This window comes from Vidua chalybeata, chromosome 13 (assembly GCF_026979565.1).
Source record: "Vidua chalybeata isolate OUT-0048 chromosome 13, bVidCha1 merged haplotype, whole genome shotgun sequence".
Classification (NCBI taxonomy): Eukaryota; Metazoa; Chordata; class Aves; order Passeriformes; family Viduidae; genus Vidua; species Vidua chalybeata.
In genome coordinates this window covers 19,863,557-19,878,727 of record NC_071542.1, presented here as the reverse complement: position 1 = coordinate 19,878,727, position 15,171 = coordinate 19,863,557, and the positions used below count along the sequence as shown (strand labels likewise).

Here is a 15,171-nt window from a genome sequence, read left to right as displayed (position 1 = left end):
CAAAGGGAATTTTCTCATCTTTTCCTATTTATTGCTAAGATCCAAAGGAAACATTCCCATCTTTTCCTGATTTATTCCACAGATCCAAAGGAAACGTTCCCATCTTTTCCTATTTATTGCTCAGATCCAACGGAAACATTCCCATCCTTTCCTCAGATCCAAAGGGAAGTTTCCCACATTTTCCTGATTTATTCCACAGATCCAAAGGAAACGTTCCCATCTTTTCCTCAGATCCAAAGTTTCTCATCTTTTCCCGATTTATTCCACAGATCCAAAGGAAACATTCCCATCTTTTGTTATTTATTGCTCAGATCCAAAGGAAACATTCCCATCTTTTGCTATTTATTCCACAGATCCAAAGGAAACATTCCCATCCTTTCCTCAGATCCAAAGTTTCCCATCTTTTGTTATTTATTGCTCAGATCCAAAGGAAAGTTTCCCATCTTTTCCCGATTTATTGCTCAGATCCAAAGGGAAGTTTCCCATCTTGTCCTGATTCATTCCCCAGATCCGAAGGGAACATTCCCGGAGCTCCGTGGCGCAGCGGCTCCGAGCCGGGCCGCCCCGGGACCGGCCCCGGTCAGAAGTTTTCCTTGGAGAAGCGGAAGCCGAAGCGGCGGCAGTGCCCGCGGATGACCCTGGCCAGCGCCGCGGAGCCGCAGAAGAACACGGCCACCTTCCCGCGCCGCTCCGCCGCCACCTTCCCGAACACCTGCCGCGGGAGCACCCGCCATCCGCCACTCCCGCCCCGCCCCGCCCGTTCCGTCCTTCCGTGACCCCGGCCCAGCGTCCCGGGGCTAGCTGGGACAGCTGGGATGGGGACATCTTTGGGCTCCCTTCCAACCCAACCCCTTCCGTGATCTCCCGATCCCATTCCCTGATTCTCTGATCCCATTCCATGAGCCCATGATCCCATTCCCCGATCCCATACCATGATTCCATTCCATGATCCCATTCCCCAGTTCTCTGAACTCATTCCATGATCCCATACCATGATTCCCCAATCCCATTCCCTGATTCCATTCCCCAACCCCATACATGGAACATTATTCCATGATTCCATTCCTTGATTCCATGATCCCATTCCATGTTCCCATTCCCTGATTCCCCGATCCCATACCACGATTCCATGATCCCATTCCCCAATCCCATTCCCTGATTCCATGATCCCACACCATGATCCCATTCCCCAATCCCATTCCCTGATCCCATGATCCCATTCCCCAATCCCATTCCCTGATTCCCCGATCCCATACCATGATTCCATTATTTCATTCCCCAATCTCATTCCCTGATCCCATGATCCCATTCCCCAGTTCTCTGATCCCATTCCATGATCCCATACCATGATTCCATGATCCCATTCCCCAGTCCCATTCCCTGATTCCATGATCCCATTCCCCAATCCCATTCCCTGATTCCCCGATCCCATACCATGATTCCATGATCCCATTCCCCAATCCCATTCCCTGATTGCATGATCCCACACCATGATCCCATTCCCCAATCCCATTCCCTGATCCCATGATCCCATTTCCCAATCCCATTCCCTGATCCCATGATCCCATTCCCATTCCCCAATCCCATACCATGATCCCATGATCCCATTCCCCTATCCCATTCCCTGATCCCATGATCCCATTTCCCTGATTCCATGATCCCATTCCCCGATCCCATTCCCTGATCCCATTCCCTGATCCCATGATCCCATTCCCCAGTTCCATGATCCCATTCCATGGTCCCACTCCCCGATTCTCTGATCCCTCCCTTGGCGCCGCTCCCCCTCTCCACACCCCCCCCAGCATTCCCGTTCCGGGGATCCCGCGTTCCCTGACCTTGTCCCAGTCGGGGCGGCCGGGCTGGGTGCGGCTGCGGAGCCCGGAGATGGAATCCCGCTGCTCCCGGGCCGCCAGCAGGTCCAGGGCCAGCTGCAGCCCCAGCGCCTTCACGTCCCCCTTGCCCAGCGCCGAGGTCATGTACAGGTGCAGCTCCAGGAACTTCCCTGGCGATCCCAGGGGTTCCAGCTGCCCGCCGGGATCCGGCCCCGCGCCAGGGCCCGCGGGTTTTCCCGGGAATGACGCCGGGCGCTCCCGCTCACCTCCCGGCTCCAGCTCCGCCTGCTCCGTCTCCAGCTGGGCCAGGAGGCCCAGGAACCACTGCAGGTGCTGCTGGGCCTGCGTGATCCAGATGAAATCCACCTGGCAGGGCGGGAAAGCCTCGGCTCGGGCACTCACCGGATCCCGGCGCCAGATCCCGATACCAGATCCCAGCACCAGATCCCAACACCAAATCCTGACACCAAATCCAACAGCAGATCCCGGCACCATATCCCGAGACCAAATCCCAGCACCAGATCTTGGAGCCAAATCCCGACACCAGATCCCAACAGCAGATTCCGGCACCAGATCCCAACACCAAATCCCAACACCAAATCCCGATACCAGATCTTGGTGCCAAATCCCGATACCAGATCCCAGCACCAGATCCCAACACCAAATCCTGACACCAAATCCAACAGCAGATCCCGGCACCATATCCCGAGACCAAATTCCAGCACCAGATCTTGGTGCCAAATTCCGATACCAGATCCCAGCACCAAATCCCAACATCAGATTCCGGTGCCAGAACCCGACACCAAATCCCAACACCAGATCCCAGCACCAGATCTTGGTGCGAAATCCTGGCACCAAATCCCGACACCAGATCCCAACAGCAGATTCCAGCACCAGATCCCAACACCAAATCCCGACACCAAATCCCAGCACCAGATCTTGGTGCCAAATCCCGGCACCAAATCCCGACACCAAATCCCAGCACCAGATCTTGGTGCCAAATCCCGGCACCAAATCCCAACACCAAATCCCAGCACCAGATCTTGCTGCCAAATCCCAGCACCAGCTCCCAACATCAGATCCAGGCCCCGTTCCCAAACCTCCCGGATTTGATGGATGCTCCCAGGCTCTCCACCCCGGGACCCTGCAGCCCCATCCCAGGCCAAGCCTGGATCCCACATCCCCTCTTGCTCCCGTTCCCATTCCCACCTTCCGGAGCGTCATCTCCTCATCCCGCCGTTCCTCGCTCCAGGAGAAATGGCAGCTGGGGCAGCTCTGCTTCCGCCGCCGGTACCTGCGCGGGGGAGCGGCACTTCCTGCTCCTTCCTGCCCATTCCTGCCTTTTCCTGCTCCTTCCTGCTCCTTCCTGCTCATTCCTGCCTTTTCCTGCCCATTCCAGCCTTTTCCTGCTCCTTCTTTCCTTTTCCTGCTCCTTCCTTCTATTCCTGCCTTTTCCTGCTCCTTCTTTCCATTCCTGCCTTTTCCTGCTCCTTCCTTCTATTCCTGCCTTTTCCTGCTCCTTCTTTCCATTCCTGCCTTTTCCTGCTCTCTCCTTCCCATTCCTGCTCTCTCCTTCCCATTCCTGCTCCCTCCTTCCCATTCCTGCTTTTTCCTGCTCCTTCTTTCCTTTTCCTGCTCTTTCCTTCCATTCCTGCCTTTTCCTGCTCCTTCCTTCCCGTTCCCACTCCCTCCTTCCTTTTCCTGCCCCTTTCCAGCCCATTCCTTCCCCTTCCCTCCCGCTGCCTGCCCATGGCCAAGCTCCCTCCAAATTCCCAAGGAAAATCCTGGCACCGAGGGAGGCCCCACCTGTGGCCATGGGAAACGGATCCTGAGGACAGAATCCCAAGGACCGAGGATTGGATGACAGCTCCACCCAGGCATCCATCCCATCAGTCCCTGGGATATTCCCAGATTCCAAGGGACCCACCGGAACATGATGCTCTGCAGGATGGAGGCGAAGGGGGTGATCCCGATGCCGGCTCCGATGAGAACGGCGTGCTCCGAGGTGAAGATCCGCCGGCTCGGAGTTCCATAGGGACCGTCCAGGAAGCACTGGGAGAGATCCAGACTCAGGGACAGATCCAGCAATTCCAGGAGCAGCTTCCGGGTGGAGGAGAAGGGCACAAAGGGGATCCTGGAATTTGGGATCTTCCCGGGGTTTTGTGGGAGCAAGGAGTGGGTGGGAAGGACTGGGCAGGGTTTGGATCAGCCCAGGTGGGATCATCCGGGCACAGGGATACAGGGATGGAGCAGCTGGGAATGGGGATGGGATGGACAGGAAGATGGACGGGATGGTGGGAATGCTGATCCCAGCCCATTTTCCGGGATCCAGGAAAGGCGGGAACATCCTCACCTTGACGCTGCAGCTCCGCTGGGTCTCCCCGGGCCCAGCGCCCTGCAGGAGAGGGGAGCAGTGACCATCCCCCCTTCCCAAGCATTCCCAAAATTCCCTGGATTTGAAGTGTTTTCCCACTGGGCTGCACACACAATTCCAGCTGCCACAATAATATCCAAGGAATTTCTTTCCAAAGAGGAGTTTTTTACGGAGCTTTATCCCGTTTGGGATCCAGTCCCTGTTCCCTGGGATCGGGGCAGTGCTCACCCCATGCTCCGGGTCCTTTCCCGGGATAGCAGCTCCGGAGGCTCGGAATGCCGTCAGCTCCACGGCTCCATCCCTGCCGGAGGCCACGGACCCTCCCTGGGAACAAAGGCTGGGAATCAGCGCTGGGATCACCGCTCCCGGGATCTGCCGGGCCTCCAGCAGGGTCATAGGAATTCCCATTCCATGGAGCACAAAATCCCATCAATCCCAAATCCCACCATCCCCTCCATCCATCCCAAATCCCATTCCATGGTGCACAAAATCCCCTCAGTCCCAAATCCCACCATCCCATCCATCCACCCCAAATCCCATCAATCCCATCCATCCATCCATCCCATCCAACCATCCATCCATCCATCCATCCATCCATCCATCCATCCATCCATCCCAAATCCCATTCCATGGTGCACAAAATCCCCTCAGTCCCAAATCCCATCAATCCCATCCATCTATCCATCCATCCATCCATCCATCCCAAATCCCATTCCATGGTGCACAAAATCCCCTCAGTCCCAAATCCCACCATCCCATGTATCCATCCATCCCAAATCCCACCGATGGGAGTGGGAATTTGTGTCCCATGGAACGGGAATTCGTGTCCCTCTGCCAAGGCTCTGTGACCCTGATGGAGGGACACGAATTCCCGTTCCATGGGGATACAAATCCTTCAAGGCTGGGCAAGCAGGGAATGTTCATCCCGAGGGATTCTCTGGCTGGGATGATCCCAATGGGATCCACTCCACACCCAGCTGCACCCATCCCTTCGCTCTGATCCCAATCCCACAATCCCACCTGTTCCCAGTGCCGGCTCTTCCCGGGCGGATTCGGCTCCGGGCCGTGCGATTCCAGCTGCTGGAAGTACTCGTAGAGCTTGGTGGTCCACTGGCCCCGCGCCCGGATGTGCAGCCAGAGGGTTTCTGTGGGATCAATCCCAAAATCCTGGAATTCTCTGGACTGGGAAGAACTTCAAACCCAACTCATCCCATGGAACCGTCTTCCATAGCCCGGCTCGCTCCAAACCCCATCCGAGCTGAAAAAATGTCACCGTGGGCATGGAAAACAGATCCAGGGGTGGGAAACAGATCCCAAGGGTGGGAAACAGATCCAGGGATGAGAAACAGATCCAGGGGTGGGAAACAGATCCCAAGGGTGGGAAACAGATCCCAGGTAGGAAAACAGATCCTGTGGGTGGAAAAGAGATCCTGGGGGTGGAAAAGAGATCCTGGGGGTGGAAAAGAGATCTCAGGGATGGAAAACATTCCAGGGATGGACACAGATCCTAAGAATGGGAAACAGATCCCAGGTAGGAAAACAGATCCCAGGTAGGAAAACAGATCCCAGGTAGGAAAACAGATCCTGGGGATGGAAAACAGATCTCAGGGATGGAAAACATTCCAGGGATGAGACACAGATCCTAAGGGTGGGAAACAGATCCCCAGGGAAGGGAAACAGATCCCAAGTGGGAAAACAGATTCTGGGGGTGGAAAACAGATCTCAGGGACAGGAAACATTCCAGGGATGAAAAACAGATCCCGGGGGTGGGAAACAGATCCATCCCGGGGATCTTAAGGGAAAATCCCAGGGAAATCTTCCGGGGAGCACGAGGAACCTGGCTGCTCCGGAGCGCTGCTGATGGAGAAGGGGTGCCACTCGTAGGCGGCGATGGCCGGGATGTTCAGGTAGATGTAATCCCCCGGCTGGAAGCGGAAGGATTTCGGCCTCTGGATCACCAGGTGGGTCACCTGCAGGAGAACGGGAGCAGGAAAACTGGGAATGTCCGAAGGATATCTCCCGCTGGTTTCTGTGCAGCGGAAGTTCCGGGTTCTGCCCCCCACTGGGTTTGTTCCCCATTCCCTGCCCAGTTTGGGTTGCACAAAATCCCAGTTCAGACTGGGCTCAAACTACGGGATTTGGGGAAAAAAATTCCGTGTTCCAGGAGTTTTCATTCTGCTCCGGTTGTTTTGTGAGTTTTCATTCAACAAAATAGGGAAAAAGGCTTGGAAAGAGAGGAATTCCTTTGGCCTCCTGCTGCCACCTCCAGCTTTTCTGTGTTTGTTTGTTCCTTCATTCCCAGAGTGCCGGGAGGAGGGTGGGAGGTGGGATTTGGGATGGTGGGATGGGATGTGGGATGGTGGGATTTGGGATGGATGGATGGGATGTGCAGTGTTAAGAATTTGGGATGGATGGATGGATGGATGGATGGATGGATGGATGGATGGATGGGATTTGGGATGGATAGGATGGTGGGATTTGGGAGGTTTGGGATTTGGGATTTACTCCCACCTTGGAGGGCAGCAGCTTGGCCTCCAGGATGCGCAGATCCCCCGCCCGGCGCCACGCCCAGCCCAGAACCTTCTCCAGCACGAACAGGGAGCCGGGAATCAGGAACCACTTCCAGAAGTGGGGACCGTGCAGGAGCAGCAGGAGCCACACGGGGATGTAGGAGAGGTGGCTCCAGTAAAAAACCTGGGAATGGGAGTGGGAGTGGGGATGGGAAGTGCTGGACCCATGTGGTGCTTCTTGGTGGGGCTGTCTGGGTACCCCAGTGGGAAAAGGCAGCCCAAGGGAATCCTGGAATCTCTGGGATTTGGCTTGGAAAGGACCTTGAACCCGTCCAGTTCCAATCCCAACACCTCCCACTATCCCAGGCTGCTCCAGGGACACTCCCAAGGATCCAGGAGCAGCCACAGCTCCTCTGGGAATTCCATCCCAGCCCCTCCCAGCCAGGAATTCCTTCCCAACTTCCCTGCGGCACTGGGAAACCATTCCCTGGTTCCCTGGGTGGGGAAGAAAATCCCAGGAATCCCGAACTGCGAGTGTGGCGTGCCCAGGGCCCCCGGGGTCCCTCGGGGCAGCACCAGGACGGGCACCCACGGGTGCCCCCCCTTTCCCACCATGACGCCCCCGGCATTCCAGCCGGGAATTCCCATGGGATCACCTCGAAGTGGCCGCCTCGCCGCACGCAGGGGCTGGAGCAGGCGAGCATGGCCAGGAGCAGCGCCAGCAGCGCCAGCCCGGTCTGCGGGGCAGTGCCACCAACGCCGCCCGCGCCCGGCCGCCAACGCCGCACGTACTCGCCCAGGGCCACGAGCCAGTCCCGCCGTGCCAGGCCTGGGGACACGGGCACGGCTCAGCACAACCCCCCCGCTGCCCCGCCGGGAATGCCCCGCCGGGAATGCCCCGCCGGGAATGCCCCGGTCCTGCCCAGAGCCCGGCCCGGCCCTGGCACCGCGTCCCGGCTGTCCCGGGGGTGATGGCACGGGAGGGGCAGGGGGAGCAAAGGGACAGAGCCCTGGCACCCGCTCCGGGACGGGGACTGGGGGTGCCAGCATGTGGGGTGCCGTGCCGGGATTTGGGAATGTGGGGTGCCGGGATTTGGGAGTTGGGATCCCGCTCACCACCTCGGCTGTCCGGCGGGAGCCGCTAGAGGGGGATCACAGCCCGCGGCTGCTGTCCGTGCCCTGTCCGTGCCCTGTCCGTGCCCTGTCCGTGCCCTGTCCCCTGTCCGTGCCCAGTCCCCTGTCCGTGCCCTGTCCGTGCCCTGTCCCCTGTCCGTGCCCTGTCCGTGCCCTGTCCGTGCCCTGTCCCCTGTCCGTGCCCTGTCCGTGCCCTGTCCGTGCCCTGTCCGGGCTCTGTCCCCTGTCCGTGCCCTGTGCCCTGCCCTGTCTGGTCCCTGTCCCCTGCTCGGCCCCTGTCCTTGTCCCTGTCGCTGTCCTGTCCCCGCCTGTGCCCTCGCAGCCCCCCGGCACGGGCACGCTTTCTCCAGGGCATCCACGCCCTCCCTGGGACACGGGCACCCCTTCCATGGGATCCCCCATCCCTGGGCTCCCTGTCCCCGTGTCCCGTGTCACTGACCCGCCTGTGCCAGGTGTGCCCCCGTGCCCCCGTGTCACTGACCCGCCTGTGCCAGGTGTGCCCCCGTGTCACTGACCTGGCTGTGTCCCCGTGCCCCCGTGTCACTGACCCGCCTGTGCCAGGTGTGCCCCCGTGCCCCCGTGTCACTGACCCACCTGTGCCAGGTGTGCCCCCGTGTCCCCGTGTCACTGACCCACCTGTGCCAGCTGTGTCCCCGTGTCCCCGTGTCACTGACCCGCCTGTGCCAGCTGTGCCCCCGTGTCACTGACCTGGCTGTGTCCCCGTGCCCCCGTGTCACTGACCCGCCTGTGCCAGGTGTGCCCCCGTGTCCCCGTGTCACTGACCCGCCTGTGCCAGGTGTGCCCCCGTGCCCCCGTGTCACTGACCCGCCTGTGCCAGGTGTGCCCCCGTGTCACTGACCTGGCTGTGTCCCCGTGCCCCCGTGTCACTGACCCGCCTGTGCCAGGTGTGCCCCCGTGCCCCCGTGTCACTGACCCGCCTGTGCCAGGTGTGCCCCCGCGTGCGCTGTCCCCAGGGCCAGCACCAGGTGTCCCACGCGCTCGTGGCCCCGTACGTGCAGCTCCAGCGGGAACAGCTCCGCCAGCGGCGTGGAGCGCAGCCAGGTCAGAGAGCGCCGCAGCATCAGCGCCTGGGGACAGCCACGGGGACAGGGGACAGGGACAGCGGGGACAGGGCAGGGACAGGGGACAGGGCAGGGACAGCGGGGACAGGGCAGGGACAGGGCAGGGACAGGGCAGGGACAGGGCAGGGACAGGGCAGGGACAGGGCAGGGACAGCGGGGACAGGGCAGGGACAGGGCAGGGGACAGGGACAGGGCAGGGACAGGGCAGGGACAGGGCAGGGACAGGGGACAGGGCAGGGACAGGGCAGGGGACAGGAGTGAGGGACAGGGGACGGGGGCAAAGAGGGGACAGGGGTGAGGGCAGGGACAGGGGAGAGGGGCCGAGGGAGGGGACAGAGACGGGACAGGGACGGGACAGGGACGGGGACAGGGGTGAGGGAGGGGACAAGGGACAGCGACAGGGACGAGCAGTGGGCGAGGGGAGGGGCCAGAGCACCCCGAGATCCCGGGGGGCAAATGGAAACGGGAGATACCGGGAGAACGGGAAATGGCGGGAGACAATGGGAAATTCCAGGGGGACTGGGAAAGGCTGTGGGACAACGGAAAACGCCGGGGACAACAGGAAACTTTGGGCCAGCATCCCTCCTGGCTACCCCGGGACCGTCCCGGCCTTCCCGGCTCCCTCCCCTCCGTGTCCCCCCGGTGTCCCCCCGGTGTCCCCCCGGTGTCGCGGGGCACTCACGGCCAGCAGGGCGCAGTTGAGGTTGAGGCTCTGCCCGCAGCCCCGGGCCAGCGCCAGGGCGGGGCCGCGCTCCCGGTGCCACAGAGCCCCCAGGGCGAGCAGGAGCGCCGTGGTGGCGACCCAGCCCCCCAGGCAGCACAGCCGGGCCCGCTGATCCCCGCGGGATTCCCGGGAAAAGCAGCAGATCCCGGCCCGCTGGTCCCCGCGGGATTCCCGGGAAAAGCAGCAGATCCTGGCCCGCTGGTCCCCGCGGGATTCCCGGGAAAAGCAGCAGATCCCGGCCCGCTGGTCCCCGCGGGATTCCCAGGAAAAGCAGCACAGCCAGGGCTCAGCAGGACTGGGACCGGGGGGCTTCAGCCAGCTGGCGGCACTGGGAAAATGGGAATCGGGGTTTGGATGGGAATGTGGGGTTTGGATGGGAATTTGGGGGGGTTGGATGGGGAACGGGGAGCTGGAGAAGTACCCAGCCCTACAGCCTGAGTGGCAGCATCCCTGCATCCATCCCAAAATCCAAACCCTGCCCCATCCCAAACCATCCCTGATCCAAACCCTGCACCCATCCCAGCCCATCCCTGATCCAATCCCAAACCTCTCCAGCTGCTCCCAACCCCACTGTGGGCTCCCCCGTGGAATCCTTTCCCAGAAATCCCAGAGTTCCCCTCCCCACCTGACGCTCAGGTTCTCCAGGAGTTCCGGAAACGCTTCCAGCTGCTCCCGGAGCTCCGGGAAGGTGATGGAGCCGCTGTGATCCCGGTCGAGGGCCTGGAGCAGGGCCTGGCTCAGGGCCCCGAGCCGCTCCTCGGGAAGGGCCAGGGAGCTCTCCCGGAGACACTCCCGGAGCACCACCCGCAGCTCCTCGGCGTCGATGGAGCCGCTCCCTGGAAACCGGGAGAATCCCGATAGCCCACAGCCCTACGGAGCCACCTCCATCCCCAAATTCCAGTCCTACGGAGCCACCTCCATCCCCAAAATTCCAGCCCTACGGAGCCACCTCCATCCCCAAAATTCCAGTCCTATAGAGCCACCTCCATCCCCAAAATTCCAGCCCTACGGAGCCACCTCCATCCCCAAAATTCCAGTCCTATAGAGCCACCTCCATCCCAATATTCCAGCCTTATGGAGACACCTCCATCCCGATAGTTCAGCCCTATGGAGCCACCTCCATCCCCAAAATTCCAGCCTTATGGAGCCACCTCCATCCCGATATTCCAGAGCCGTATGGAGTCATCTCCATCCGAAATTCCAGTCCTATGGAGCCACCTCCATCCCAATATTCCAGCCTTATGGAGCCACCTCCATCCCAATATTCCAGCCCTATGGAGCCACCTCCATCCCGATATTTCAGCCCTATGAAGCCACCTCCATCCCGATATTCCAGAGCCCTATGGAGTCATCTCCATCCGAAATTCCAGTCCTACGGAGTCACCTCAATCCTGATATCCCACTGCCCTATGGGGTCACCTTCATCCCGATATTCCAGTCCTACAGGGTCACCTCTATCCTGATATTCCAGAGCCCTACGGAGTCACCTCCATCCCGATATTCCAGAGCCCTATGGAGCCACCTCCATCCCGATATTTCAGCCCTACAGAGTGACCTTCATCCCGATATTCCAGAGCCCTATGGGGTCACCTCCATCCCAATTTTCCAGTCCTAATCCAGGAATTTTCCTTGCAGGGTGGAATATCCTGGATGGTTCAGGATCTGCTCCCAGGAGCCAGGGACAGGATAAATGGGAATGGCATCCAGGGAAGGTTCAGGTTGGGATTTGGGAATATTCCTTCATGGAAAGGGCGGCATTGGAAGGGGACCTGGGGACAAGGTCAGGGGTGGGAACGGTTGGATTTGATCTCTGAGGGCTTTTCCAACCCAAATGATCCCAGAATTTCAGGAAAGCGGGATGGGGAGTTGGGATTGGAGCAGAGCAGATCCCACTCTTCCCAGCTGGTGGGAAATCCTGGGAAATCCTCAAGTGTGACCGATGGAATCCTTGGCTTCCCGCTGGAATTTTCCCATTCCCACATGGAACGAGGGCAGCAGCCTCATCCCAGCCAAAGCCGGATGCTCAGAGAAGACCAAATCCCAAATCTATCCCAAAAAAACCCCCAAGGAATCCCGTTTTTCTCCTCTCACCGTCCACGTCGTACACCTGGAAGAGGAAGCGGAGCTTTTCCGTGGAATTCCCGCGGAGCAGCCGGCGCAGGGATCCCAGCAGCTCCTCCCGGCTCAGGGAGCCGCTCCCGTCGGAATCGAAGAGCGCAAAAAACCTCTCGGCAAAGAAGGACTGCGGGAAAAGCGGGAATGTTCCCGTGGAGCAGGGAATGGGGAATGTTCCCATGGAGCAGGGAATGTTCTCATGGAGCAGGGAATGTTCCCATGGAGCAGGGAATGTTCTTCATGGATCAGGGAACGGGGGAATGTTCCCATGGAGCAGGGAATGTTATTAATGGATCAGAGAATCAGGGAATGCTTCCATGGAGCAGAGAATTCCCACTGATCTCTCCTCTCTTCCCACGGATCTCTCACCTCTTTCTCATGGATCCCTCCCCTCTTCCCACAAATCCCATTCCCTCCTTCCCACGGATCCCATTCCCTCCTTCCCACGGATCCCTGACCTCCTTGACCTGCAGGGCGGATTTGAACTCTTCCAGGCTGATTTCCTTCTCCTTCCCAGCGACATTCCCAAATCTTTTGCTCACCCAGCGCAGCCACTCCGTGTCCGCCGCCGCTCCCATGGCTCCGGGAGCGATCCCTAAATCCCAACAATCCCTTTTTGGGATCCCCCAGCCTCATTCTGACGAGCTCCTGGCATGGAGCATCCCAAAGTTGGATCCTGCAGGGATCAGCCACATTCCGTGGAATCCCAAATTTCCATGGAGCTGCCGAGCCCAAATCCTGGGATAATCACGGGGCCCATGGGAGGGTCCCCAGGGATTCCTTTTTCCCAGAAAACCCGAGCAGGGATCATCTCCCATTCCCTCCTTCCCCATTCCCATTCCCTCCTTCCCCATTCCCTTTTCCATTCCCTCCTTCCCCATTCCCATTCCGTCCTTTCCCAGCCCTCCAAAATTCCTCCAATCCCCCGTGCTCCATGAAATCCATCTGCACTTCCCAGCATCCCAGATTTCCCCAGGATCCAAAGGAAAATCCAAGTTCCAGGAGCCTTTTCCCATCTCCAGCCTCTCCCGTTCACCTCCAACAGATCCGGGGAGAATCCAAAGGGAAATCCTGGAAAAGCCCGCGGCGTTCCCGAGGAGAGGGCTGGGTCCAGCTGGGATAAATCCCAAATCCCTGCTCATTCCCATTATCCCTCCCTTCCCAAATCCTGCCCAGCTCCGTGGCCCATCCCGCTTTTCCCAGCTGTTGTTTATCCCTTTGCCAATCCCCGCACTGGACATTCCCTGTCCCATCCATCCCTCGGGAATTGTGTTCCTGCCAAACCCATCTGGAGCCGCCATTCACGGGATCTGCTCCGGAATTCCGGCCCGTCAGGAACACACCGGGAATGTCTTCTGCAGCCTCCATCCTTTGATTCCCTCCGGAACGGATCCGCCCGGGACGAGGTTGCCATGGGAATGTCAGCGGCAGATCCAGGTAAAAGCATTCCCAATTCCCATGTTCCAGAGGCATCCGAGCCCCCGGATCCTGCCCGGAATAACCGCCAGGAGCTGCTGGAGCACGGAACTGATCCCAAAAAATTCCAAACACCCCCAGGATCTTGGGATAAATTGGATTTGATCCAGCCCTGTCTTATCCCAATTCCAGCCTTTTCCCCATCCCAAATCCAGCCTCTTCTCCATCCCAATTCCAGCCTTTTCCCCATCCCAAATCCAGCCTTTCCCCATCCCAATTCCAGCCTTTTCCCCATCCCAATTCCAGCCTTTTCCCCATCCCAAATCCAGTTTTTTCCCCAATCCCAAATCCAGCCTCTTTTCCATCCCAATTCCAGCCTTTTCCCCCATTCCAAATCCAGCCTTTTCCCCATCCCAATTCCAGCTTTTTCCCCATCCCAAATCCAGCCTTTTCCCCATCCCAAATCCAGCCTTTTCCCCATCCCAAATCCAGCCTTTTCCCAATCCCAATTCCAGCCTTTTCCCAATCCCAAATCCAGCCTTTCCCCATCCCAATTCCAGCCTTTTCCCAATCCCAATTCCAGCCTTTCCCCCATCCCAATTCCAGCTTTTTCCCCATCCCAATTCCAGATTTTTCCTGGGATCTCCGTGCCTTTATCCCGGTATTTCTGGGATCCCGAAGGTTTTTCCCGGGATGGAGCCGTTCCCTCCTTTTCCCGCTGCCTTTCCAGCTCTTTGTGCCGTGTCCTGGTGCATCCATAGGGAGAAAACCAGGAATTCTCCTGCTCCGTGTGGGATTTGGGGCTCCAAAGGGGCTTTTCCCAGCTCCAAGGAATGGGAATTCCAGGTGGGAATGTTGGGAATGGGGGCCAGCAGCAATGGCAGCTCCGTTCCCAAGTTTTCCTTGGATTCCGTGGAATTTCCTCATCCTGAGGAATTCAATCCCTGTTTTTTACAGGAAACCTCCCCCAGTTCCCAACTTTTCCTAGGATTCCATGGGATTTCCTCCTCCTCAGCAATTCCAGGAGCTCTTCCAAACCCCCTGGAAGCAGCTCCAGGAAATCCTGGGAAGGAGAGAAACTCAACATTCCCGTGGGATTTATCCCTGGCAAAAGGAGGGAATGGGCAAAATTCCCAAAAAGAACAACCTGGAGTGGAATTCCTGGAAAAACAGCCAGGAAAAAAAACCTCTGCATTGATCCCAACGAGCCAGGATTTGAGCAGAATTCCCAAATTTTCCGTTCCATTGGAATCCTCTTGGAGTTTTTGGGAATGGCTCCATCGATCCCAAAAATTCCTTGGAATTCTGCCATTCCCAGTTTTCCCATTTCTCACTCCACTCCCAAAATCTTTTTTATCCTTTAATTTCCTGGAATTCCCTGGAAGTTTTTATCCCAAAAATTGGCTTTTCCCCTCCCTCGATTTCCCCTCAAATTTTCCAAGGATTCCAAGAATTGTTCCCACTTTCTTCTCATTCTCATCATGGATTTCTGACAGCAAAATTTTCCCAAAATCCCAGATTTTCCAGCCTTCCCCACATCTAAAGTGATTTAACTCCCAAAAAAATCGTGGATTTTACTTCAAATTTCTTCAATTTTTCCATGCTTTCCACCCTTTCTCCCCTAAATTCTGAAGGATTATCCCAGAATTCCTTGGATTTTTAACTCATCCTGAATTTTTGGGGGATTTTATCCCAAATTCTCCCAGTAATCCAGGCCAGTAAAGCAGGAAAACATTGGAATATTCCATTAGAAAAACCAGGAGCACTCCAATTATTTCACAAATTTTTCTCAGGGAAAAGATAATTTAATAATAATTAAAAAACAAAAGAAAAAGGAATAACATTTTCCAACTATTTTTAGGGAATTTTGATGCTATCCTGGAATTTTTCCCCTCATTTTTTACCTTCAAATCAGCTTTTCCTCAATTTTTTAAATCGGATTTTCCCACTTTTTTTCCCCATGGAATGCTGCAAAAATTCCGAT

At 57.6% G+C, this 15,171-nt stretch overlaps 1 protein-coding gene across 1 annotated transcript; it reads right to left on the bottom strand.

Annotated features, from left to right (window-relative positions):
- Positions 1–496: 496 nt before the first annotated feature.
- NOX5 (NADPH oxidase 5) lies at positions 497–12,838 on the bottom strand. The gene is made up of 17 exons (XM_053954986.1): positions 12,808–12,838; positions 12,230–12,366; positions 11,748–11,898; positions 10,282–10,492; positions 9,615–9,984; positions 8,785–8,938; positions 7,373–7,545; positions 6,718–6,900; positions 6,044–6,176; positions 5,227–5,351; positions 4,435–4,530; positions 4,186–4,227; positions 3,760–3,884; positions 3,042–3,126; positions 2,099–2,198; positions 1,836–2,002; positions 497–712 (listed from the first exon to the last, which is right to left on the bottom strand). The coding sequence occupies exons 2-17, from the start codon at positions 12,347–12,349 to the stop codon at positions 581–583; spliced, it is 2,367 nt and encodes a 788-aa protein (XP_053810961.1). The 5' UTR covers positions 12,350–12,366; positions 12,808–12,838; the 3' UTR covers positions 497–580.
- Between the last annotated feature and the right edge of the window lie 2,333 nt (positions 12,839–15,171).

Bases quoted from the DNA above. Each gene is read 5' to 3' on its own strand.
- NOX5 (XM_053954986.1), bottom strand. From the start codon at position 12,349: ATGGGAGCGGCGGCGGACACGGAGTGGCTGCGCTGGGTGAGCAAAAGA. The intron at 9,985-10,281 runs GTGGGGAGGGGA...CCATTTTCCCAG, and splicing joins CTGGAGAACCTGAGCGTCAG to TGCCGCCAGCTGGCTGAAGC. The intron at 8,939-9,614 runs GTGAGTGCCCCG...GGCTGTCCCCAG, and splicing joins TCAACTGCGCCCTGCTGGCC to GCGCTGATGCTGCGGCGCTC.